General features: G+C 41.1%; 1 protein-coding gene across 3 annotated transcripts in view; it reads right to left on the bottom strand.

Annotated features, from left to right (window-relative positions):
* Positions 1-638: 638 nt before the first annotated feature.
* Positions 639-27734, bottom strand: part of LOC132008448 (tetratricopeptide repeat protein 17) — a 118799-nt gene continuing 91703 nt past the window's right edge. For 2 of the 3 annotated variants that reach the window (XM_059387071.1, XM_059387072.1), the window contains 6 exons: positions 26274-26394; positions 23924-24083; positions 22934-23017; positions 5160-5279; positions 3441-3584; positions 639-1858 (listed from right to left, as the gene is read on the bottom strand). In XM_059387071.1, the coding sequence (XP_059243054.1) occupies positions 1727-1858; positions 3441-3584; positions 5160-5279; positions 22934-23017; positions 23924-24083; positions 26274-26394 (761 nt within the window). In that variant the 3' untranslated portion in view covers positions 639-1726. Of the gene's footprint in view, positions 1859-3440; positions 3585-5159; positions 5280-14943; positions 15643-22933; positions 23018-23923; positions 24084-26273; positions 26395-27734 lie in introns of those variants that run through there. The other variant, XM_059387073.1, reaches the window with a different exon arrangement.

Genomic DNA, 27734 nt, shown 5'->3' with positions numbered 1-27734 from the left:
AGACAGAATGGAAGAAATCCACCAAAGTGAAAAACAGACAAAATATGTCTTCAGGTGGCATTTCTATTAAAAGCACTCACGAGGCTTACCTTCCAGGCTAGGAATCACTGTTCGAAGCAGTCAAACTTTTGAATCAGGGTCCAGAAATGGAACAAAACTCTTTAACGTGGAGGAAAAGGTAATTTATTTCTATAATTGGGAAGATGAGGCGGCTTGATTGAAGACCTCCGCTGAGGAGAGCTAACACTGGCTGGCTGTGTAGTGTGTGCCTGTCCCTGAAGGATGCTTGCCAAGGCTCTCCACGAAGCTTCCCAGGGTGAACCTCAGGATCGGTGCTTACCTGAGGGGAAGTGACTTTGTGCCGTAGATTATTCCTTTCCGGGAAGGTCAATTATATACCCACCTCTGAACACTTGCTGATCGTGTATCTTTCCCGGTCAAATGTATCATGCTAATAAGCTCATCAACTATAAAGCCTAGTGATGGATTGTTTCTCCCCTCACCGTGCCTCTGTGGAAAGGAAGAAAGATGAAGACGACCCAAGACTTGAGAGGATCAGATCCAGAGTTACCGTCGGCTTCTGAGCTGTCCACATTAGTCTGGTTTTAAAGAAAAAAAAAACAACAACACTCCAGACCTATGTTGCTCATAAACAACTTTTATTTTTGTTCTCAGTATGTGCCCTTGAAGATTCCAAAATGTCTGGAGTTTCTGATTCTCCTGGGACCAGAGGTAAAAGCATTGTACGGAAACACTCAACCTTGGCGCATCGCTCTCTCCCGAGGAGCTAAGTTTGAAGGCCTCAGAGAGAGGGAGCGGACACTCACACCTTATTCTGAGATGGGTAACACAGTGAACAAAGAATTAGTAAAACATAGATTCAGCGTAGAGGGCTTCAAATATACATATTCTATATATATAAACCTGTTATATAGGATTTCAACTTATTGGTTTCCTTGTGATTTGTAATTAAAGCACAAATGATATAGATGTTGTACACTGCTGATTTCCCCTTCTCAGCACCCCCCTCCCTCCCCAACATAAATAACATTACAAAGGTCAGGTGATCCTAAGAGTTTTTGTTGTTGTAAATATTGTTTTTTTAAAAATCATTTCCCCTTCCTCCCCTGCAAACTACCTCTGAGGGTTTGTGACATAGCAGCATGGAACGGACGACGGGGGACAGCACGGATCTACTGGCGAGAGCGCACAACATTGGTTCTCACTGGCACCGGGCGGGCTTCTGCATTTCCACTGACAGAGGCTACGACAGGAAGCAGAGGATGCGCAGCGCGCTTTGTCCTCCGCCAACGAGGAGGAGGAGGAGGAGGAGCAGGAGGAGGAGGAGGAGGTGGTGGCGGCGGCCGGCTGGACCACTGAGAAAAGCCCTAAAGGCATCGAGGTTTTGGAGACAGAGCACAGCTCCAGAAACGTCTTGGCTCAGTATTTACACGGTATCTTTCCGCTGCATTTTCCTTTTGAGAAATTTGTGTTTCTGAGGTTGGCTGGGGGGAAAGAGGGGACTTCAAAACAAAGACAAACCGATTCCCACATACGTAAAAGTCCTGTTGTAAGTCCTACTCAGTTATTTTCACACACATCATTAAAAGTAGATACTGACAATGATTGGTTTCTTTTCTTATTCTTTTTTTTTTTTTTAAAGAGTGTGAGAAGAGAGAGAAATGAGAGAGCGAGAGAGCGAGAGAGAGAGAGGGAGGAGGGTGCACTAAGGCGAGCGCCGTCCCTTCTTTAGCATTAAGTGACACTGGATGGTCTGGATTCGGTTCTTGGCTGGAACGAACTCAGGCTGCAGCTTCAGCGTCGATTCATACCACACGAGAGCTTTCTCAAACTCCTCCTGTGAGGGGCAAAGGGACAGATGTGAGCGGGACACCACCCCGTGGCTAAGCATGTACTGTGACTTCTTTCTCCTCGAGAAGCACCTCTGTGCTAGGAGCATCCTGCAATGGTTTCTCAATGGATCGACATCTCTGATGGTAGAACTCCGAGGTCTGGAAGGGAACATCACCCCCAAGGCACAATATCACCACCACCCCCTGAGAAGGGGAAATCAGCAGTGTACAAGGAAAGGAAGGCAGAGCCCAAGAGCCAAAGGGGAAGGGGAGGTTGACTTTACAAAGATCTGACCCAACAGTGAGGGCCACATGCCAGGCACTGTGCTGGGTGCTTTATGAAAACCCTCCATTTAATCCTCACAGAAACTTCTAGAACTGTGCCAGGCAAATGCTCCCTATGCCTCTACCTGAATTTTCTACTATAGCTAGAAAGATGGCAGTTAAGTGTCTCAAAGTTAGGTGCTATAAATTTTGAAACTTTTTTGTTCTCCCTAGCATTTAAAAATAATGAACATTGTTTGGAAACGATCGCTGTCATACTGAAGGCGTTTATCTTCTACTTAGACCAATACTCTCAAAGAAGAGCCCAAACCAAATGGTTAAGTGACGCCTTCTAGGCAAATGAGAGGCAGAATTCCTCATTCATAGTAGCAAATTTCACATTTACTGGGGACAAAAATAGATTCTTTGATTCTAAGAAGCAGAGAAGGAATTCTGCACATTCAGCAATACCTACCTGGCCAAATTATACTCGCTGCCTTTCAAGTCAAGGCTGACACATAAAACTTCCAGCTTCAAGCTGCTCATTCTATTAACCTTTATTGAGAGCACCTTGGGAATCGCCCCGTGTGGGGCCCCAAGCTATAGATGAAAATGCATGGCACGATTCTCATATTAAATTCAGCTATGACAGCTTCTAGAGGACCCCTGGGATTTCAAGTTCTGAAATCAGTCCTTGTTTCTGACCAGAATGAGGGTTCTGGACGATGGCTTCGCCATTTTCTCTGGAAATGGTACCCCACGAAACTAGTGGCATGCCGCCATCAGGGGACACGTGAGGAGCACCTAGTGTGTGCCAGACACTGTGAAGTGCTAGGGACAGAAAGACGATGAGGAATCTCTTCCCTAAGGAGCACACTGTCTGGGGGAGAGACAGATACTTAAAAAATTCTAAAACAAGGTGAAAAGAGAGACATGTACAGGGCATCATGAGTGCAGTGATAATAGGCACCTAACCCCATCTGAAAACAAGGGAGCATAGGTGAGTCTGCCCACGCAGGTTTTCTGGAACAGGTGAAGTCTCCAGAAAATTGTAGGTCAATCTGACGCCACTGTCAGTGTGAAACTCACGGGGAGGGGCCACACAGTTGCAAGTACTTAGATGGGTTTCATGTACTGTGTTTTTTTTTAAATTTACAAACTCCTTAGCCATAAAATATGCCTTTGGTGGGGCTAGCAATGAGAGGCACAAAGCGTACAGGAAACTGGAGGACACTGACACCGTCAAGGGAGTTTGAAGGCACAGGCGTGCCTGGGGGAGGCAGCGGCGGAGGTGATCTGCTCCGCCCACACCAGCGACCTCACCATCGCCACGTAGACGTTGCCCAGCGTGAAGTGGTTCACGGCGAAGTGTGGCGCGATCTCCACTGCCATGGTGGCTACTATGACTGCATCGTTCCAGAGCTTGGCGTTGTGCAAGATGTTAGCCAGGCTGATCAGGGGCACGTCCTGGGAAAGGAAGGAGAAGGCTGAGAAGGAAAGGATACTGATTTGGGGGCTTTGGTTCCTGACCATAAATAATGCAGTAAGTTTCTCCTGGTGAGTGACTGAGTAATGCAACCTAACCTGCCGGTCTTCTGTTTGCTACTGGCCCATGACCCATGGGGAGATGCATGAAGACATAAACCAATGCATTACTTGTTTCTTTAGGAAAGTCTGGCCTCAAAACACAAAGCAGATGAGTCAACTAAGTAAACAGTCTGCTTAGTGAAATTGCTGGTTTTACTACTGGGGCAGTAACTCGTTGTGACTGGTAATGAACAGTAATGGCCAGTTCACAGACCACACTTGGAGTCCTGCTGTCGGAGAGTGCAAGTGTCTTCTGCAAGGCCCATGGCATCATCTGATTGAAGCAGGGGCCAGCAAACTCTGGCCTACAGGGCGAATCTAGCCCGCTGCCTGTATTTGTAAGGTTTTATTGGAATGGGACCATTCCTGTTCTTTTATGTATTTCTGCGGCTGTTTCAGGCCAGCATGGCAGAAGGGACTTGGCTCCAACAGAGGATGTCTGGCCCACACAGCCTCAATTTCTTATTGTGTAGCCCTTTGCAGGAAGGGTTTCCTGACCCCTGACCTAGAGCGTCCTCTGGCTTAAAGTACAGAGCACAGAATGATGAGCAGAACAAATAGCAACACTGTTAACCAGCACAAAGACTTAGTCCTTTAAGTGCATCCAGTAAGCACCACCTGTATCACACTGTACAGGGTTCTCCAGGAGATACAGAAGCCCTAGGGACAAAGGACCCACCTGTGTCCTTACCGGACACTCACAGAGTGAGATCATTATATGAGGTCACAGAGCTTTAAAACTTGCCTAAGGTCACAAAGCCAGCAAGAGGCAGAGCTCCTGCCACCATTCCAAATGCTGCCCTTACGAGCAAACAAGACCCAAGCTGTGTCTTCAGAAAGTCTGAGATGTGGAGGCGAATGCAGAACTCAGCAGTGTGGACACCACTGTGCTGTTGAAAAGCTGAACGTTCTCAGTCATCATAGCAGTAACTGGCATTTTTGAAAAGATTGATGTGACACTGAGTTAGCAGGGCTTTCTGTTTTTGTGGAAAAAGTGAAGTCAGACAGAGACCAGGAACTGGCCCATATATAAGAAGAGGTGGAAACTGCTTCAGTTTCAGGGTCTGGAAACAAGCTCAGATCAGCAGTACACATAAAACAAGTGTCACAGGCCTCCAGGTCCCTGGGTGTAGGCTAATCCCAGAAGGACTTGCAGGGTGATGGCCTGCCTAGGCCAGTGTATTTGTTGTACATTGGGTGGCTCTGCACATAGTGGAAGGGGCATTAAATGATGGAATCTTGAAGACTTTCCCTTGTTCCCATTTGCGGAGGCAGGGAAGGCAAGGGAGTATGTCTCACTCCCAGGCTTGCAGCAGCATCAGCGGGGTCGAAGGTTCTTCCAGCCTGTGCTCGCCTCTTGCCACTACCTCACTGGCTGTGCACGAGGAAAGCTCGTTGAAACCTCATAACAGGAAAGGACCAGGAGACAAATTCGCACCTCTGAGTCCCACTCACCTTCATCTGGTGTGGAGCATAGTGGAGGGCCTGGCGGAGGCAGTCGATTGCCTTCTTTCCCTGGCCTTTCACTCTCCAGTAGAGGGCTGCCATGCTGGAAAGGACCCAGGAGGTCTGGTTCTACAAAGGAATGGTTAGTTGAGGCTGGTGTCTCTTAAATATATATATATATATATATATATATATATATATATAGCAAAGAACTTCTTGCCTGTGATACAAATTACAGATACATTCCCTCAGTTTTCTGATGTTTGCTTTTGGACCTTTCGTTGTTTTTTTGTTTTTTTTTTTTTTTTTTTTGCAATGCAGGCTTTGATTTCTACATAGTTCAGTTTGTTAATTTAGATGGCTTCTGGATTTTTAGTTGTAGCTGACAAGGTCTTGCTTACTTGAAGGTTATCAAGAAATTTTTATATTTTCTCCCCAAGAATGCCACCCCCCCGGACTTTTCTAGTTTCGTTTTTTTCACATTTAAATCTTTGATCCATTTGAAATTTAACTTGGTATAAAAAATATGGCTCCACCTTAAATGATTACTAAGTTGTCCCAATAAGATTTAACAAATAATTCATCTCTCTTCACCCAGTGAGATGCTACCTTTACCATACACAAAATTTCAGTACTTAATTTAGATCTAATTTTGGATTTTCCTGTCTATTTCATTTGCCCCTTTTGATGGATGGTCTCTAACTCCCGACCATCACTAAGCAGACAGATGTCTCTAACTCCTGACCATCACAGAAAACCTGCCCTGATTTTTGCTATCTTATTTCTTTCTTCCAATATAATTCTTTGGTCATTTTATTATTCTTCATTGTCAGGGCATATAGTATTTATATTGTTCTATCCCCCTATTCCCCAAAGTTTGTTTTCTATATTGGTTTTGCAGTTAAACACATTCATTGACCACTGACATGACTTTTGTGTGGTTTCCCCAATCATGTCGTGGTTGACTGAGGTTCAGCCCAGTCCTGTTGGTGGGAACAATATTCTTTTGAGATTGTTATGGGCTGAATTGTGCTTCTCCAAGACACATCTCAGCCTCTCGTACCTCAGAATGTAACCGTATTTGGAGATAAGGTCTTAAAGGAGGTAATTAAATTAAAATGAGGCCCTCAGCGTGAGCCCTTAATCCAGTAAGACTGGATTTATACGAAGGATTTATAGAAGAGGAAGAGCCACGTCAGGGTCCTGTGTGCAGAGGGAAGGCCCTGTGGTGGGGAAGCAAGAGTCTCTGGCCACCGGCAGCCTGAGGAGGGAGGCCTCAGAGGAAACCCTTCCTGTCGTCACCCAGATCCTGGACCTGGAGGCTCCAGAAATGCGAGAAAACAAATTTCTACCGTTTAAGGTCCCTAGTCTGTGGTGCTTTGTTACTGTAACCCTAGCAAACCGATATAATCATGAAAGTTCAAAACTTTCTGTCTTCAGCCTTCATACCTGAAGGACAGCTGGCTGGATATAAAACCATGGCTCATTCTTTCCTTCCTTGAATAATGTGTTGGCATTGTTCCATCGCTTGCTGGCATGGTTGGCTGCTGCAGAGAAATCGGAGACTGCCTGATTTATTCCCCCTTCTCAGTGACTTAGTGACGTGGTCCTTTTGATTGGTTTCTCAAAAGGATTCTTTTTTTAAAACTCGAATTATCTTTCTTTAATGCCAATATTTCACACATACAAAAGAACATGTTTATGTAATTATATATACATAATAATTATATGAAAAAATATACCCCTATGCTATAAAACATAAAATAATGAATATCCCGCACGCTGCCGCCCTGGTCGAGAATGAACTTGCAGCCAGCCTATGTGTTCTTAAACAATTCCAGCCTCTTGCCTTTTCTCCACAGGCACACACTATCCTAAATGCTGTGTTTCTTACCCCATCGCCTTTTCAAAGTGTTCTGTCACACACACACATTTCCTTCAACAATAAAATACTTAGTGTACTTCTTATGCATTATAAAAGTGGTCTAATGTGGTAAGGAGTTTTCTGGGACTTGAACTTTATCTTTTTTTTAAAGATTTTATTTATTTGAAAACAAGAGAGCAATCAAAAGTAGGCAGAGCAGCAGGCAGACAGAAAGGGGAAGCAGGCTCCCTAACAAGCAGAGAGCCCGATGCAGAGTTTGAACTCAGGACCCTGAGATTATGACCCGAGCTGAAGGCAAAGGGTTAACCCACGGAGTTACCCAGGTGCCCCAGACTTGAACTCTTTACTCAACACTCTTATTTCTAAAATTCATCCATGTTGTGTGTAGCTTTAGTTCATTCAATTTCCTTGCTGCATAATGAAACGTCCATTAAGTGAATATATTACAATGCATTTATCCCTTTTCTGTAGAGAGGGGCTCTGAAATATTTCCTGTTTAAAAGTTTTCTGTTGCAAATAAACGTGCAGAGTTTCTCTAGTCTAGAGTAGGTACCTACAGGTAGGCTTGCTGGTTCACAAGACATGTAAATGTCCAACAGAACAAGAAAATGGCGACTTGTTCCGTAGAGGTGCTGTAACAATCTACAATTCCATCAGCAATGTTTAGAAGTGCTTCTTGCTTTCTAGCCTTTCTAATTCTTGGTGTCATCAGTGGTGATAAAATAGCATCTTACTGTGGTCTTAGTTTGCATTTCCTGGTCATTAGTGAGACTGATACTGTTTCTTGAGTTTATTGGCCACACACATCTTTTTTCAGTGAAACGTCTGTTAACATCTTTTATGTATCTTTCTATTTTATTATTTATCTTTCTCACTGATTTGTTTCTATGTTCTGTGTATCAGCCCTTGCAGGTTGAATGTGTCACACATACTTTCTCTCACTCTGGCTTACCTCTCTTTGATTTAAAAAATGTATTTAATTAAAAAAAAGTTTAAACTTTAATGTAGGTGAACTTAGTCACATTTTCTCTTCTAGTTAGTACTTTAATATCTTAAGAAATCATTTTCTATTCCAAGGGCAGAAAGATCATCTACATTTTATTCCAATTTTTAGGGCTTTGTTTTTCATACTCCAGTCCTTAATTCACACGGAATTCCTTTTTTGTATAAGCTGTGAGGTGAGGATGCATGAGCTCAGCAATTGCCCCAGCAGAGCTTCCTGCAAAAACCCCCTCTTTCCCTGTTGATCTTCCACAGCCCAATGTATGTCAGTATGTTTTGGGGCTTTCTATGTAGTCCCCCTGGTCATTATTTCTGTTTATCCTTGAGCACAACGCATTATGGTCTGTTTTATAATTTTTCATAAAAGTAAGGCAATTCTCACCTTATTTTTTTTCAAGAGTGTCATGTCTATTCCTTACCCTTCCATATAAAGGTCTGCTTTTCAAGTACCATTAAAAAAAAAAAAAAAGAAAGAAAGAAAAACTTGTTGCTATTTTGTTTATAGTAGCATTGACTCTAGAAATCAAATTAGGGAAAACTGACATGTTTATGATGTGTGTTGTCTTATCCATGAACATTATATATCTTGGTTTATTTAGGTCTTAAAATGCCTTTCAATAAAGTTGTATCACTTTGTGCAGTCAGGGTTTACAAATCTTTTGTTAGATTATTGGGGACCTTATATTTTTGTAACAATGGAAATACTTTGAAAATCATGTTTTCTAATACCTTCTGTTGCTGTATAGAAATGCAACTTATTTTTATTGACTTTACAGGCAGCCATCTTGATAAAAATGTTATTATTTCTAAAAATTTGTAGATTCTTTTGGGTTTGCTATGTAGATGATTACATCATTTCTAAATTATACTTTGGGTTTTTTTCTTCCTAATACTTACACTATTTCTTTTTTTTTTTTTTTTGGTTTACTGTACTTGCTACGACTTTTGGTACAAATCTGGAATAAAGTGGTGATGGTGGGCATTCTCTTTCCTGACTTCAAAGAATTATTTTAAATATTCTCCATTAAGAATCATCTTTGCTGAAATATTTTGTTGATTCTTCTCACTAGATTAAGGAAGTCTTTGTCTATTCTAAATTTGCATTAGCTTTAATGAATGGTACTGCATTTTATCAAATATAATCTACTGAAATAATTTCATAATATTAATCCTTTAATTTGGATGATGAAATACAGGGTTTTCCTAGAGTTAGACCATTTTTGTATTTTTTGGGATAAACCCAACTGGATCAAGGTGCATCTTGTAAAAGAAAAATATATCCTGTCGGATTTTGTCTGTTAAAATTTGGCTTATGATTTTGATACCTATGTTTGTGAGTGAGCTAACAGTATTATTTTTTTCTCATGTCTTTGTCTAGTTTTGTTTTCAAGACACTGGTCTTGTCTCAAGCAATTAATTGGGAAGTTGTTCCCTTTTCCGCTGTCCAGAGGAGTCTATTTATATTGAGATGGTGTACTTCTTAAGTCTGATAGAATTTACTTGTAAAATCAATAGGCTTTGTATCCTTTGTGAGGAGATTTTTTTAATGTACTGCTGCAATTTATTTGAGTTATATTACCAAATCAATTTGGATAATTACATTTTTCTAGAAATTTGTCTTCTTTACAATTGTTTTGAAATTTATTGGCATAAAATTGTTAATTGTATCATTTTCTTATCTCTTTAGCTATAGTTTTGCTTCCCTTTTCCCTCAATATTGGTTATTTGTACTTTATTTCTTCTTGATTAATTTTGCCTGAGCAGTGCTTCAAAGAAACAACTTTTAGATTGTGGATCTCCATTCTTTGGTTTCACTGATTTCTGCACTTAATAATAGTACTTAAAAATGCAAGAATCAAAAACTGATAGAAAATAAAATATATACAAATTCAGAGTTACAGCTGATGATTTCAACATGCTTCTCAATGACGGACAGAAGAAATACACAAAAAAGTCAGTAAAGATAAAGAAGACATGAACAATATTATCAAACAACTTGACCTAAATGACATTTCTAGAATACTCTAACAGTAAAAGTATTCTTTTCTGAGGTACATGGAACATTTATCAAGACATATCATGTTCTGGATCATAAAAAAGTCTGAATAAGTTTAAAAGAACGTAAGTCACATGAACTATGTTCATTTACTGCAATAAAATTAGAAATCAATTAAAGAGAGAGATCTGGAAAATGCCCAATAGTTGGAAACCCAAATAACATACTTCAAAATAACTTACAGATCAAAAGAGAAATTAGGAGGAAAATTATAAACTATTTTAAACTGAATGAAAATATGTCAAAATTTGTGGTATGAAGCTAAAATAGAATTTAGAGGGAACTTTTAACATTAAACACCTGCCTTAGAAAAGCAAGGGATCAAATAAATAAACCTACACATAAAGAAACTAAAAAAATCCCAACAAATTAAATCCTAAGAAGCAGAAGACAGGAAATAGTAAAGATAAGAGCAGACAACAATGACAGAGAAAATAAAAACAACAGGGAAAAATCAATGGATTCGAAACTTTGAGTTCTCGGTTCTTTGAGAAAATCAATAAAATGGATAAACTTCTGTCAGTCTAATCAGGAAAAAAAAAAGAGAAAAGATACAAAGTACCAACAACATCAGAATTACAAGAGAATATGTTACTACAGATCCCACAGATGTTAACAGAATTAGAAAAAAAAAGAATTATGAACAATTTTATGCTAATAAATTCAACAACTTGGATGAAGTAGACAAATTTCTTTAAAGATACAACTACCAAAACTCACTCAAGAAGAGAGATAATTTGAATATTTACTAAAGAAATTGAATTTGTTGTTAGAAATCTCTCACAAAGAAGAATCCTGGCCCAGATGGCTTCACTGCTTAATTCTATCAAATATTTAAGGGAGAAATAATACCACTTCTGTATAAAGTCTTCTGGAAAAATAAGGTGGAGGGAACATTTAACTCATTATACAAAGTCATTTATTATTAACCTAATAACAAAACTAGACAAAGCATTACAAATACGGAAAACCACACACTAACACACTTCATGAATATAGATTCAGACACTGATTGGCTTATCAACAGTGGGGAACGGTATTTATGTCGGTATTTTTTATTTCTTCCAGTGGATCATCTTTGCTTTATATTTTTGAGATTACTTTATTGGGTATGTGTAAGTTTAGAATTTGTGTATCATGTGAATTAAATCTCTTATCATTACATAGTAATTTTCTCTGCTCCTAATAATTTTTTTGTTTTGAAATATATTTTTCAGGTAATTAATAACTATAAATTTCTTTTGATTACCAGATATCTGGTATATCTTCTTTCCCATTTTTTTCAATGTTTGCATTATGTTTCAGGCATGACTCATTAAATCTTTAAAAAATTTCCGATTTGACATTATTTTGACTGCTACATTACAGAATTTTTTTTTTAAGATTTTATTTGAGGATGCCTGGGTGGCTCAATTAGTTAAGCGGCTGCCTTCCACAGGTCATAAACCTAGGGTCCTGAGATCAAGGCCCACATTGGGATCCCTGCTCAGCGGAGAGCCTACTTCTCCCTTCCCCTTTGCCTGCTGTTCTCCCTACTTGTGCACTCTGTCAAATAAATAAATAAAATCTTAAAAAAGAAAAAAAAAGATTTGAGAGAGTGAGAGAGAGCATCAAAGCACAAGTAGGGTAAGGGGCAGAGGGAGAAGCAGATTCCCTGCTGAGTGGGGAGCCTGACCAGAGGCTCCACCCCAGGGCTCTGGGATTACAACATGAGCTGAAGGCAGACACTCACCAGGTGCCCCTTATTACAGATTGTTTTTAAGATTGTCTACTTCTTGGCTTCTATTTGTTCTTATCACTTTTTGTTACTGTTGTTCTGACCCTTAAATGCTTTTTATTTTTATTTTTTTGCCACTTCTTGCACTAATGTTTTTTTTTTTTTTTTAAAGATTGTATTTATTTATTTGACAGAGAGAGATCACAGTAGGAGAGAGGAAGGGAAGGGATCACAGAGAGAGAGGAAGGGAAGCAGGCCCCCTGCTGAGCAGAGAGCCCGATGTGGGACTCGATCCCAGGACCCTGAGATCATGACCTGAGCCGAAGGCAGCGGCTTAACCCACTGAGCCACCCAGGCGCCCCCCCCCCTTTTTTTAATCCTCCCCTTCCTAACTTATTTTATCTTCAAAGGATTGGGATCTGCATTCTTTTTAATGGTTAACCTTAAATCTTTACTCAATACTGGACATAGGTCCAAGCAATATGTTAACTCATTCCTCCTAAATATTAAGAGGCCTTTTGAACACTTTAACTCCGATCATCCCACACTCAAATGTGTATTGTTTTGCATAGTATTTCTGTTTAGTCATTTCTCTTAAAAATCCCACAAATTATTGTTTTCTACAGACATATTTGCTTGGGTTTGCACGCATGTATCATTTTATTTGCTTAGCAAATCTTCGGTCTCAGACAATCCTTCTTTGGCTTTCATACAGAAAAATTCGTTTAGGTAGGACTCCTGGTAGTAAACTTTTTCCAGTTATCTTTAAATGTGTTTACTCTTCTCTCATTGTAAGGTACACAATTCTAGGAGGGCCCACTATGTTTTCAAAACTATCACCTGGCTTAGATAGGTGTTTTGAGAAATGGGCTGTCATTTTGACCATCATTCCTCTGTAGGTAATCTGTCCCTTCTGTTCTTCCTAAGGGCAGAGGTCTTTGTCTAAATTTTTCCTCACTGATTTATCTCAAGCACTTAAAAAGTCTTTGGTATACACTAAGCCTCGGCGACATATTTGTTTGTGAGTAAATTCATGCATGAACGTTGCGGTCTTTATCAAGTGGTCAGATGCAAATCCAAAATTCTATAATTTGTTCTGTGGTACTGTGGCTAGAACTCTGCAAATCATATTTCTCCTTTGTTAGCAGGCTTCTTGTCAGGGTCTGCAAATGTGCAACCTAGGAAACTGAAAGGCAAGAGGGAGAAAGGACTTTTTTCTTCCTGTTTGCGTGTTGCACCTGTCAGCGTCATTTGAGCAATGGTATTTTGCACTCCCAGACCCAGCCTCACTGCATCCCTTCAGCAGCCAGGATATGCTCCCTCTTCAGAAGCCAGAACTCCCACTTGCCAGAATTCCTGTGAACGCTGAGATTTTGAAAACCCCACTGCCTGCCTGTTTCTCTCATCCCTAGGCTTGGGTGCCAGGCCCAGCAGTTGGTATTTCTAGTTTACTGGAGTCAGGAGTTTCCTTTTTCACCCTCTCACAACAATGTAATCAATTCTCAACCTTCAATTTGCTCTTCTGAATTACCTAATGTCTTCTCTGTTTCCCTGACAGTGCCCCGACTGAAACAGATGCTCTTAAGATACCTTTGTTTTTGCTGACTTACTATGATGTAGCCAGGCATGGATTTCTTTTTACTTATCCAGGTTGGAAAATGGCATGCTTCCTGAATCTGTCGATTCACTTACCGTCTTGTCTCTATAATATTTTAGGTAATTTTTTTACACAAAGCTTGCATTCACTATTTAATTGTGTCTAATTCACCCAATGAGTATTTGACTTAAATAAATATAATTTTAGTTTAAGAGATGTCAATTTGTTTTTTTAACTTCCTCATTTCTGGTATGGTATTTGTTTGTTCACCTTTGAGATAACATTTTAAAAATATTTTATAATGATAAATTTCAAATATATACAAAAGAAGACAATAGTATAAGAACTTCCATGCACTCAATGACCAGCTTCAACACTTATCAACTCATGGCCACTTATGATTTCCTCTAACCCCTCATCCATATTAATGTGAAGCAAATCCCAGACTTCACATAATTTCATCAGTAAGTTTTCCATGTGTGTACCTCTAAAAGATAAAAACTCATATTTAAAACAAGGTTAACAAAGCTTGCTTAAAATATTGAAAATTATTTTTTAGTATCATCAATAGTCCTGTTTCCCCTGGCTGTCTTATGCAAGTTCATTCTGCTTTTATAATTTGAATCATAATCTAAATAAAGTTTGCATGTTGCCATTGGTTAATGTGTTCCTTAAGCGTCTTTTGATACCGAGGGTTCATCTTCATCTACTATTTAACATTCCTGTGGAAGAAATGGGGTTATGTATCCTGTAGTTTTCCACTGTCTGGCCTCTGCTGATGGTATCCCAGGAGTCATTTAACACGCTCCTTTGCCCCTGTATTTCCCATAGTTGGTAGTCAGAGGCTTGACTGGCCTCAGATTTGACTTACTGAGGAGGGAGGGTGGCCAAACGCTTCACAGGTGGTAACATGAATGTCCAATGGTACCTACACGCTGAGTGTATTTGTGAGGTTAGTAGCGAGTGATGATCACTGCCAAAAATTAATTAGGAGCAGCGAAACTGTAATATTCTAATTTTATTATTTCTAGTTTACTACTTGGAATACTCCTATAGAGAGACTTTTTCTCATCATTGGATCATTTACCCTAAAGTACAGTTCATTTAGAAAGAAAGGAAACATGCTGGTTATTTTCTTTTCATATTAGGAAAAACAAAACAAAACAAAAACAAAAACCCAAGTTTGTTCCCCATGTATCTTCCAAAACCAAATCCTCAGCATGAATTTGGGAGTCTAAATATCGTTTAATATATGTGATGTGATCTACCCACTCAGTTGCGTCAAAGTGTTCCATCTTTGGCCAATGGGAACATATTCCAGTTGACTCTGAGTTCTTCTGACACAACCTTTGTTGAGCTTGGGAGTCTCTTTGCTTGCCTGGACTTGGTAGAAGCCATTTCTCCAAGGAATTCTGGCTCCTTTAATGGAAACTAGTATCTAAGGATCAATATCTAGGCATAAAGTGTGCTTATCAATACTGGGTTACTCACTCATATTAATCTTTTCAGCAAATAAAGTTAGGAAATGTGTAAATATATGAGAAAGTTTTGCTAGTATTTTTAATTCACGACTATAGACATTTACTTAACATCATCATTCTCACACTTTTATGTCCTTTACCCATGGCCAAACTCTAGTTTGCAACATTACCAACACAATTATTCATTTATTTTGCATTGCATACACCTACAATCTCAAGACAATATCAATATTTCTAATAGTATTATTGAAAACGAGTAAGGTTTTCTTTTGTGCGTAGGGTAAGTATCCCATCAGGGAGGTAGTCAAATAATGGTCTTTTAAAGTCACTTGGAATAGTTCCTCTTGGTATGGTTTTATTACCAACTGAATATGTGGTCGGGCTCACTTAATTTTACTTTTAATTAGGAACTGCCTTATTAAAATTTGTTTTGATATTAAACAAAATATTTGTTTTCAAAATCAAACAAAAGACAATATCGAGTCAAGAAAATCTAGCTTCATGCCCGATCTTTCCCAACCAATTTCTTTCTTCCCTCCACAGAAAACCATTTAAAAGTATTTTTAAAAGTTACTCTTCCATTTTAAAATATCTGTTTCTCGGGGCTCCTGGGTGGCTCAGTGGGTTAAAGCCTCTGCCTTCGGCTCAGGTCATGATCCCAGGGTCCTGGGATCGAGCCCCACATCGGGCTCTCTGCTCAGCAGGGAGCCTGCTTCCTCCTCTCTCTTTCTGCCTCTCTGCCTGCTTGAGATCTCTGTCAAAAAAATAAATAAAAAAATCTTAAAAAAAAAAAAAGAAAACAATACTATAAATTATTTCAGTATTTTAAATTTTATGACTCAGTTTATGATTAACACGGTAAATGGTCCACATGCATTTTGAAAAAAATTATTTTAAGTGGGTTCTATCTTAATATGGGGCTCGAACTCATAACCCCAAGATCAAGAGTAGCATGCTCTACTGATTGAGCCATATGCTTTCTTAAAAAAGAGAATTATGTCACAGTTTAATGAAACATTATATAAATATGTGAAGTCAAATTTGTTTTTTAGGAAGATGGTCTATATTTTTACTTTTTTTTGTCTGTTTAGTTCTACCACTTACTGAGAGAGGTTGATGTCTATTATGATTGTAGATTCATTTGTTTCTCTGTTTAGATCTGCCAATGTTTAATGCTTGTCGTATATAATTTGAAATTATCTTATTGGTTTCATCAAAATTTATAATTTTGTATATTCTTGGTGGACTGATCTCTCTATTATTATTAATCGTCTTTTTTGTAGTAATGCTTCTTCCTGTAAATTCCACATTGTCTGATGTTGGCATAGTTAAACCAGCTTTCTTTTGATGAGTGTTTGTATATCTTCTTCCCATGTTTAATTTCAACCATTTAATATCTTACAGTAAAGTGTGTTACTTGTGAACAGCACATAAGTGGGTTCAGTGTTTTAACCCAGTCTGATAATGTTGGTAATCTAATTGGAATACTTAGTCCTTTTGTATTTACTGTCATTAATGACGTATTATACTTATCTCTAACACTTTACTATTTGTATTTTATTTTACCCATTTTTATATTTTACATATAATATATATTTCCATTTTATATTCCTTTTGTCTTCCTTTCTTACTTTACTGAATTAATCAAATTTTTTTTATTATTCCATTTTTCCTTAACTTTACATTCTTCAACTGTTCTTTTAATGATGAGCCTAGAAACGACAATATGCACCTTTAAACTATTCCAGACTAAAAATACAAATTATTACTTTAATTCTTCTACTTCCCTGATAAAGCTAAAACCTAACACCCTGCCCATGTGTATTCATGGGAAAATTAATCTCATGTTAATCTTTTAGCTGTGTTACCCTGGAAACCTAATAAAGGTAGAATGCCAGCCATGTTATCAGCCAACACACTTAGAGTAAATACAACCTGACTAAACTGCAGTGGATGGAGAGGACTGTGACCATTCCCCAGTGTGACATTTCTTGTCCCTTGCTGGAACTCTTGCACTCTAGGCCCAGTGGACTCTTGTAAAAGTTATTGGTTCCTGCATGGAACTTGCGACTTCTGAACTAGGGTTGTTCCCATACTCAGCTCATGTGGACTTGATCCCTTGTCGCTGAACTGTCACTTGGGGAAAGGGGCAGATAACTGTCCCTGGGCCTGCTGCCAGACTGCTAGGGGAATTCTTGGAAAAACTCATGGAAGCTGCATGGCTGGTTTACTGGGTTTCCTACTCTATCCTTCTGACCAAAGGCAAGACCACAAGTGCCCTACTGAGTTGTACGAGTATAAAATATTTATCTAGCTGGCCCTAAATCCTCTGGCAGTGGATACCGCAGAGTGGTAGCAGCAGCAGAATGGACTTTCATAGCCTTGGTTCAATGTGGCCAAGGCACTGTGACATAAAAGAATGCCCCGGGAGACGCAGATGAAACTAAAGTCTCAGTGCGGAGCTAACTTTCTCGGGGTCTGATGGCAGAAGTTTGACATTGTGTGATAGAGGATAAATCTTTCCATTGTGGGACTAGATGAAAGCTGAAGACAAACTTGTGCCAAGAGACTGCCCACTCCTCTCCTCCCCACTGTCCATGAAATGGAAGTGACCAGAAGCACAGCTGTAAGTGGGCTGGCTGGAAAGAATGACAATTGCCTTGGGGTAGCTGATGCATTGGGGTCAAACGGGGCCCTGATACCCGGCAGGGGGTGGGGAAGAGACTCGAGCAAGCTCGACTCCATGTTTGTGAGCGGGGCTGGACTAGAAAAGAGGTGGAGCAGCTGGGTCGGTCTGGACCGAAACTGGGTTGGCCACAGATCTACTCAGCATGGAGAGGTGCCCACGGGCCCCTAGCAGGGGGAGCAGGGGACGGAAGTAGAAGAACCACTCTGCACCAGCACACAGGTCGAAGAGGGCTAAGTGGCGAGCTGGCACACAAACTGGCTGCTTGGCAATGGCTGTGGTGTGCTGCACGTCTGGGGAGGCAGCGCTGTCCGAGCAGGTTATGTGGGAGCGACCTCAGCGGCAACCTGGGGCAGCGTCTCGAGGGTTTAACCTTCACTTGGGGACTAATCAGTGTCATCTACAGACACTTAAGGAGATAATGAATGGCAATGCAAACTACAAACTCCTTGGGCTTTCCAAGAAATGACAAATGATAATGACTATTTTAAAAGCTGGAAGCAAAGAGGATATGGACATGCTTGTTCTTCTGTGAGTGATAAATGAGAAAGGGGTGCTTTATTTGTCATCACTGCCATTTTCTAAGGCAGCGGTTTCAAAATGTGATCTTCTTACCAGCAGTATCAGCCAACAGCTTACTAGAAATGTCCATACTCAAGCCCAGCCCTAGTCCTACTAACTCAAGAAGCCCAGCAAACTGTGGACTCTAATAAGCGCTCCAGGTGATTCTGGTGGACCCTAAAGTCGGAGAGGAGTTGTATTAAAGTTAGTAACTCAAAGTCATGGAGATTGGTTTGTGAGCCCACAATGGACATGGTTACTAGATTAGCCTTCTAGCTCTATTTTCCTGAAAACCTAATAAAGGGAGAATGTTCTCTTACCAGGCAAAATAGCTTATAGTAAAAATGACCTCAGTTGGTAACTGTAACTAGACTAGGAGAACTGGAAATAAACCATGAACAACACCTCATGAAAAGCCAGTACTGAGTTTCAGAGTGCCGTGGTTCTTATAAAGAGCGAGGCTCTTTCCAGGACTCAAGGAGCTATCACAAAAGATACTGGTTTTTATATGGAACTTGGAACATCAAAACCAGGACAGTTCCCATAATACATCATTTGACTTGTTCTCTTGCACTTGAACTGTGGCCTAGCAGCAAAGGGCAGCAGGCAGAGAAGGGTCGCTGGGCTAAGCAAGGACTCCCTCTGGAGGGACACACCTGATGCTAGTACACTTTCCCATCGGAAGCTACTACTGGCATTACTTTGTATGGTCACACTCATTTATATTTACTCTAATATTTACCCTGTTGCTCTCTGCTTCTTCCTGTTTCCATCTGGGATAGTTTTTATTCTGCCTGAAGAAATTCCTTTAGTGATTTTTCGTTCAAGTCTGTTTCAGTTTCTGGTGGTCTAAGATCCTTAAACCTTCATTTTTGAAAATAGGTATAATTTACACAGAAATGCTCAGATCTTAAGTAAAACATTCACTTTTGACTACTACTAAATACACAACATTTCCAACACTCTACAAAGTCCTTTCAGGCTGCTTCCCAGTCAACCTTCTCCCCACAAAGCAACAAGTGATCAGATTTCTAACACCACAGGTGAGTTTTGCCTGTTCTAGAATTTCATATAGTTGGAACTCACATACTAGGTACTTTTTTTGTGTCCAATCTCTTTTATTAGTGTAGTATTTTTGAGATTCATCAATATGAATGTTGGGCCTTTCTTACTGAATCCATTAGTATAATTAGTATCCACCATGTAAATACACCATTGTTCTTCCATTCTTCTATTGATGGGCACCTCAATGTTTTTCTGGCTATTATGAATAAATCTGCTGTGAACATAAAGTATTTTGTGGACATGTATTTTCATGCCTCTTTGATAAATATCTAGCACTAAAATTCCTGGATCAAATATGCTTAATAGACAACCAAACTTCTCCAAAATGTCTGTATGGTAATACTCCCAACTGGCAAGTCCCAACATGAGAGTTCTGGTAGCTCTGTAGCATCTCCCACATTTGCCATTATTGATCTTTTTCATTTTAGCTCTTCTAGTGCTAGGAGTGCTTCCTGCTTCAAAGTCTATTTTTTTCTGATGACAATGTTGCTCTCTTTTTTAAATTGTTTGCATGGTATATATTGTTTTCCATCTTCATATTCTCAACACTTCTGTACCTGATATTTAAAGTGTTTCTCTTATAAGCAGCATATAGTTCAATTTAAAAAATCCATTCCATACTAAATGCTTCAATTACATAATCTTTTTTACCTAACTGCTGATACGCTTGGAATCTCTACTTCCTATTTTACCATTTGCATTTTATTTTTATGCACCCTTTCTCTTGCCTGACTTTCTTTAATCAAATGTTTTACATTATTCCATTTTCCTTCTGTTCAATTACATTTTAAAACCATTGTTAGTAGTTAGCCTAGAGCTTAAAACTGTATTCTTACTTATCACAGTCCTATGCAAATTATTACTTTAGCACTTGGCTGATACCAATTAAACCTCAGAACTTTTCAACTCCATTTACTTCCCTCCCATCACCTGTTATTGTTACTGTGCACTTTAGTGACACGTAAAAGCGCGGCACTTCAGCGCCCTGCAGCTAGGACTGTATGGCTACTGTTCATTTCCATTTGTCTTCGTGGCGTTCTTCATTCCCTCTTGCGTGTCGATATCTCTATCTGGGATGTTTTCCTGAGAACGTTCTTTGCTATTTCAGTGCAGGCCCTCTGGTGTCAGATTCTCTGAATTTTCTTTTCTCTGAACCCATCTTTATTTCACCTTAATATCTGAAGGACATATTTGCTGGTATAAAATTCTAGGCTTGCAGTTTTTCTCTTCCAGCTTGAAAGATGTTGTTACACTGGCCTCTGGTTTCTATCATCTCTGCTGAGATGCTGTCAGTCTTGTTGCTTCTCTGGAGGGACCCGCGGTGTGTTAAAGATGGGCCATGCATTCTTTGTCACTGCTAGCACATGGAGGACGTTTCCCTGGCCTTTGATTCCAAGCAGGCGCCAACACTCTGCACTTGGACAGAGTGGTGCCGTGGCAGTTCTGGCTACGCACAGGCTCTCGGGGGCCTGCGTGCTTCTGCTCTCACCCTTCTGGAGCCCCGAGACATCATGGAGAAAGGTCCAGCTACTGGGAGACAACCAAGGCAGGGCTTCCCAGCTGTGCCCAGCTATTCCACCCTCTCCACTGGAGGTTCAGACACATGAGTGAAACCTTCTTCGGTGGCCAGTCCCAGATGAGTCTCTACACGTCTTCAGTGGCATGAATGACTCCAAGGGAGACCAGAAGAATGTCCAGCTGAGTCTGGCTCAGACTGCACAGTCTTGAGCAAATCACGGTTTTGTTTGAAGCCAGTAGATTCTGGAGTGGCTTCTGAGGCAGAAATGGAGAACTGAAATAGTGTTTGGTGTTCAGAATAGAGTGCGGCCATACCACACACTTAGAACCTGTGGTGTTAGTTCTAGGACTGGGTCGACTACAACTGCTGAGCAGCAGTGAGACTCTTCACGGAGGCTGGACGAGCACGGAGGAAATCAGGGCGGGAGGCTGGAGAAGGGGCGGACTTATCTATTGGTAAAACATTGAGGCTGTATCTTAGAATACAGCAAAAATACCTAACCAAGTTGTAAATCTGGCTAGGAAGACTTCCAAGAAGAATGGTGAGAGTGACAAAGGGTTTTTGAAAAGCTATTAAAAGAGAGAGCACTTTAGAAACTACAGTTTTTGGGCAGGGTTTAGAAAAACTGCTCTCAAGCTGGGACTTGCAGGGTTAGAAAATGAAACTTTTTCGATTGTCAGCTTCTCCAATCAGCATGAGATTTTAAAGTAAAAAAAAAAAAAAAAAAAATCCAGAAAGTTACCAGTAAAACTATGGCCTTGGGGTCAAGCTCAAATCAGAAACAAGGCAGTAGGACCTTTTGTTATTCCTGCCTCAGAAGGATATAGATGTAAGCCTCATAAGGCTCTCACAGACAAAAAGTGCCTAAAAATCTTAAGGTATTTACACCCTGGACTCACATTGAAGGTAGACAGGGACCTTCTTGAAGAGATTTGAGATGTGGGTTCTGTCTGCAGTGACTTATCAATTGAAGGTCTACAAAGTCTTTTTTTTTTTTTTTAAAGATTTTATTTATTTATTTGACAGAGGGCGAGAGAGATCACAAGCAGGCAGAAAGGCAGGCAGAGAGAGAGGAGGAAGCAGTCTCCCCACTAAGCACAGAGCCCAATGCGGGGCCCGATCCCAGGACCCTGAGATCATGACCTGAGCTGAAGGCAGAGGCCCAACCCACTGAGCCACCCAGGCGCCCTCTACAAAGTCTTTTAAAGGGGTTGTGCCAGTTTGGACTAAAAGGGGAGAGAAAGGTGGGAAGCAAGACGAGTGAGCTTTTCAACGGCAAACACAGGCCTTTCTTACAGAAAAGAAAGACCACTCAGAGAGAAGGGTCAAGAGTGGAGAAACAGATTAAGGAACCAAGCCCAGGAAACCAAAATGGACCATAATCAAGGAATATTCCTTGTAATGCAAGTCATCAGGGGAACTGGTGACATATGGCCAGATGGGGTTCAGAATCGACACAGAATGGTGATGCTATGTCTTTCCCATTTCCTGTGTTTAAAACTACCATGACTTCCCTATTCCTGCCACACTGCCATGTAGTGCCAGAAGCCCAGTAGATTCTCATGAGGTTATAGTACTGCTTTAACATTGTATATTAATAAAGTGGAGAGAACTTAACCATAAAATAATTAATTTTAGTTTTACAAAACCCCCTTTTTACATAAAGATCACACAGAAACGGATGAACAGTCTTAGAAACGCAGAATATGTTCTCCAGGCTTCTATGAAAACACAGTTTTGCAGATATTTTGTTTCATTATTTCAAGAGAAGAAGGTATTTAAAGTTGTGTTTCCCATCTACAGCCTGAAATACCAACTACTCTTCACCACCAGAATACCCGACTTACATCATATACTGAGATTCCCTGGTTGCCAGGAGCTCCACACTGGAGTAAAGAAGACAAAACTGAGGGCCAGGGCACGAATAAAGGCCACGGGCTCAACATGTGTGGTTAAAAAAAAAAAAGACAAAACTGACAAGGTAGGTTCCACCACAGAAGATACACAGAGCAGCCAAAAAGAGTGCTAACCGAGGGATGGAAAAAGCAAGGGAAAAGTAATGGAAACTCAGTGGTGGGTCATTCCATGTCCTCCCGTTAGCTACTAAGTGCTGCGTAACTCACATAGAGGTTAGAGCCACTTAGTGGCAAATAATCTGGGAAAGTCAGAAGGTGGACAGATGGTAGTTTCCAGCTTTCCTACAGGGTGACTCACCTTTTCCAAAACTTTGGCAATTCGTGTGCCGATTTGTTCGAGTGACTGCTGTGGATACTGGTCTTTGCCAAGATTTTGCAGTACCTGGTGTAGGGAAAGACGGCAGGTGAGAGCAAGGAAAGGAGCAGGATCTAGGTGACGCTGCTGATGCTGAGCTGGACACTAGGGCCCAAAAGCCAGCGGCTGCTCTGGGGTATGTGCTGTGGTCCTGCTGGTCGGGCACTTAGGGGAAGATGTATGGAAACCTAGCATCCCTTCCGTACCCTCCCACTCGACAAAAACTACAGACATGTAAAACATATTCATTACAGCAACATTAGAAAAGAGAGTAAATAAAGAAAATTAAAACTATCTGTATTCCTGTCACCCAGACGCAACCAGTGTTAGTATCTTTACACTACTGATGTTTCAGGGATTTTTCTGAAATAGCATGTGTACACACATACTGCCTCACTCACAGAATATGGGATCACACTACCTATTGTCCCCTATATTTTCACATAACATGAAGATTTCTTCATGCCAATAAATATATTTCTACTACATCTTTCTTGGGGGCTCCACTGTATACTATCCTCTATCTGTACAACACTTATTTAACAAATCCTCTACTCTTGGACATCTGTGGTGGTTTCTCAATTGTCCTTCTCGGTACATTGTCTGCTAGGCAGATGCCGGGTCTGCTCACCTTCCCTGCCTTCTTAAGAATGCCAACAGGAGAATAAGCTGCCCCAAATAATCCTGACAAGAGCCTCTGTCCGCTAGCAAGCAGAATGCTACCTACCTTGAGGAGTGAATCAGAATTCAAATTTCCTGGCCCTTAAAGGAAAAGCATGAACTCACTCCCAGGGCCTGAAATAAATCAGGCCTGGCCTAAAACCACCTAGAGTTAGGCCCTCTGAAATGCGGCCCAGCCCCTGGGCTTCCTGCTGTCAGCTGCCACACCACTGCAGTGCTAGCAAGTACAGCCGCGCTGAAGACGGCACTCACCTCTGTCAGCTGACTCTCGCCCGTGTAGTGCAGGCTGGCCCGGTTGGAGACCCCGTGCAGGTGGTCCAGGGTGTGCATGCTCGTGGGCAGATTGCCGTTGCAAAGCGGCTCCATCGCCGGCTGCTGTATTGGAGTGGCAAAGTCGATGTGTTCTGTGATGCTGGAAAATGGAGATTGCCACATTAGCCATGGGAAACCCAAGTGGGTGGGGAGCAAGAGTATTAATAATCGGCTGATCGTAACTTTGCGATGTTACCAGGACTGTCTGGAACCACGACTCACAGACTGAAGAGACAGCAGAGGTGATCTAGTCTGCTCTCTCATTTTATAGGTGCAAGAATCCAGTGCCTGGAGATAACTGTTTGCTGAACGTATGAGCAGAGATCGTAGCCCTGGTCAAAGGAGCAGCGCTGGAATCAGAGTCCTGAACTCAGTGATTTCCCGGTCCACTCAAGCTGCCTCCTTTCTATGCACCATGGGGTCTGGTGTGGTCACTGCCATTGGCCATTTTTTCTCACTGGGAAGTTTTGAACCTGGCGGGCTTTAGTCTATGATTTCTGTTTTTAGGGTAAAATTCCCTTTTCAGTGATAAATACCCGCAAGTGGTTCCTATCTTTTATTTTCCCTTTATGCACAGAAGCCCATCTCACAGGAAAAATGACCCAAAGTTTAGACAGTACATTTTAAACAGATACAGCTGTTCAGTGTATCCATGTAACTCCCTTTTGTAGACCCAAAGTGGTCATTTTCCTGCTATGTGCAGGCTAAATGTTATACACTCTCATATATGCTGAAATGGTAAACTGGCATGGCCAAATTTTATTTCTAGCTATTTAAAGCTAAAATGTATTAGGCAAACATTCATTCATTATTTATTTAGAGCCTACTACGTGTCACACACCAGAGGTACAATAATTAACAAGACATCGCCAATCCCTGCTGTTATGGTGCTTGTGGTCTTGTGAGTGGCTCGGTTATTACAGGTGTTATAAAAGACGAAAACAAGGTACAATGTCAGTACCCCACGGGGAGGTATGTATTTCCCCCTCTGCTGATGGAGGAAGGAAGTGGCTAGTGAAGGATTCCCTAAGGAACCAAGATTTAAGTCAAGCCCAGGGTGTGAATGAACCAGGTGGGAAGCAGGTGGCGAGAACATCACCCCACACAAAGCAACACCAGTGTCAAGGGCCCGACAGGAGGGAGGGTGGCGAGGATGGAAAGACACACGGCGGCAGATCACAAAAGGCTTTGTGGACCACGGTAAAGAGCAGTAAGAAGTTAGTAGAGCATTTTAAGAATTATTTGACTTGTATTTGAGGAAGGAGTCTGAGTACTGTAGGGATAAGGGGCAGAATAGAGTCAAGAGTCAATAAAGCACGCGGCCCCGCTAGGCGCCTACTGAGCGGAGCGAAGTGGAGATGATGACGATCTGCTTTATGGGGACAGCAATGGAGATGGAGAAAAGCCAATGGCTTTGAAAAACACTCAGAGGGTGGAAGTAGTTAGAATGGGTAAGAGACCAGATCTGAGGGTGAAGGGAAAGGAATCATTAAGGACGACTTCCAGTTTTCTGGCCTAAGCACTGCTGGAGCGATCTACTAAAAATAAGAAACAGAAAACACACAGAACAATGATTTTTTGGAAGGTGAGCGGACAAGGAAACAATGAGTATGGTTTTGCTGAGGTTGAGGGGTCTCAGAGCTATCCAGGCAGAGAGGCCAAGTCAGTAATTGGACAGATGATTTGAAGAAAAAATCTGGTATGGAGATTCAAATTTAAGAGCTGTCAATATACTGGGGGTGACTGAAGTTCTGGGAGTACATCAGTCTGACTCGGAGTGATTCTAAGGTAAGAAGGCTTAGAGGTAAATCTTGGGGAACACCAACATTTAAAGGGCAGAGAAGGAGCCAGCAAAAGAGAATGAGTATCCAAGGAGGAAAGCTCAGTTACCGGAGGGGCAGCTTGGCTCAGCCTGTGTCTTGGTAGGTGTTTGTAAATCTAGATATGCTCTGGCTCCCTTTTTAAGTACACAATGTCAGAAACACAGGTTTTTCCATAAAGAGGGATCCAGTCTTTAACTCAAACTAAGTAAGTTCCATACTTCTGCAGACCTTACAAAGTGTGGGGGAAGGCCCTAAGAAGGGAGGGCACATTCACTGCTTCAGTACAATGGACTGTGTCCACCTGTGGCCTGTGGTCAGCAATGGTCATCCTCAGAAACTCTAAGCCTAAAAAGGACAACTCCTCTAATAGCTGCTGACAAAGAAGGGCATCCCTGAAGTCAAGAGAGGCCCAAGAGGTTCACTGGTACATAAATACCACAAAGGAGCGAGGGGTTTAAGATACTCACTCAATGTTTTTTGAAGAAACTGCAAGCCAGGTACTCACGATGGCAGTCAGCTCTACCCAGCGGAGTTTGAGGCACTCATCTGGGCTGGGCCATCCCAGACTCTGGTAGTCACGCTTTTTTCCTAGAAGGAAAGTATGACATCAATGCACATGACTGCAAAGGAACAGAACCCACAGTGTCTTACTTAACCCAGGCTGGCATGTTTGGAGGTGCCTGTCATTCTTCTAGTCTTTAGGATTTTTACTATCTAGAGAATTAGAATCTTGTCATTCACAGCAAAGGGAATAAGATTATCTGAGTGAAGTCTCGGGCTCAAAGACAGATGATGAAGTAAAAATAAATGAGTCCACTGGATTTAAGACTGATCAACGGAAGATAAGAGCTAAGATATTCTTCGATGTTAACATCTTACCAAGTTTCATTTTTACCCCTCTATATCTTGATTTTATAAAGACAGCTCCAACTTAGGAGGAGCATGTACGGTTAAAGCATGGTTTCCCATTCTCGCAGGACTGTGGCTGGGGAGTGCTTTGTGTGGGGCTGTCCTGTACACTGGAGGATGTCTAGGAGCATCCCTGGCTTCTACCCTATAGAACCAGTAGCACCCCTCATTCCCCCTCTGCCACACACCCACAGATGGGACAATCAAAATGTGCCCTGGGAAGACAAAATCACTCCTGGTAGAGAACCACTGCTGCACAGAAAAGCAGCAGATGGGGAATAACAGTGATAATGATGGGTTATCTTTTATTTCCAGAGCACTTACTGTGTGTTCAGGTCCTGTGCTAAGTGCCTTATATCCACAGCTCATTTCTCAGGTGGGAAAATGGAGGCACAGAGAGATCAGGTGACTTGCCCAAGGTTACCTGGCTAATGGACAGCAGAGCTCGGATCCAGATCCAGATCGGTCTGAGTCCAACATGTATGCTTCCAATCAGCGTGCTATTTAAAGCTATACTGGGCTTTTAAAGCTCTGTTAATTGACACCCTTCACAAGTACTACCTTTTGTGTACAGGCCCTTGACTTAGACTGAGTCCCCAACTAAGTCTTGTCTGGAATGAGGGACTTCTGGAAGACTTACAATAGAATGAATGGACAGGAAGGAGAACTTTGCATCTGTGTAACTTTTTCTTATAATGTGGGAATTTGCCAATAACAGAAAACTGAGGTATAAGCAGGGCTCTAGATGTAAGTAAAATGGAACAGTTTGGAAGAGTTTCAAACGAACTGTGTTTAAATGAATAACTAAAAGAATTAAACCGTAAGTTTCACAATAAAGCTTATTTTATTTCTGTAATGTTTAAGAAATTCACTTGAAAAGCATTTATTGAGCATCTATCATAAAGAAATGGGAACTGTGTTGAGGCACTAGGAATAGTCAGGGGAATAATACAGAAGGGGCCTGCCTCTGAGTTCACAGTCTAGGGAGGAAGGTAAACATGAACAAATCCTAGGATACG

The sequence above is a fragment of the Mustela nigripes genome, unplaced genomic scaffold (genome assembly GCF_022355385.1).
Source record: "Mustela nigripes isolate SB6536 unplaced genomic scaffold, MUSNIG.SB6536 HiC_scaffold_148, whole genome shotgun sequence".
NCBI classification, from domain to species: domain Eukaryota; kingdom Metazoa; phylum Chordata; class Mammalia; order Carnivora; family Mustelidae; genus Mustela; species Mustela nigripes.
Note: the sequence above shows the minus strand (reverse complement) of the source record. Positions and strands in the feature narration are given on the sequence as shown.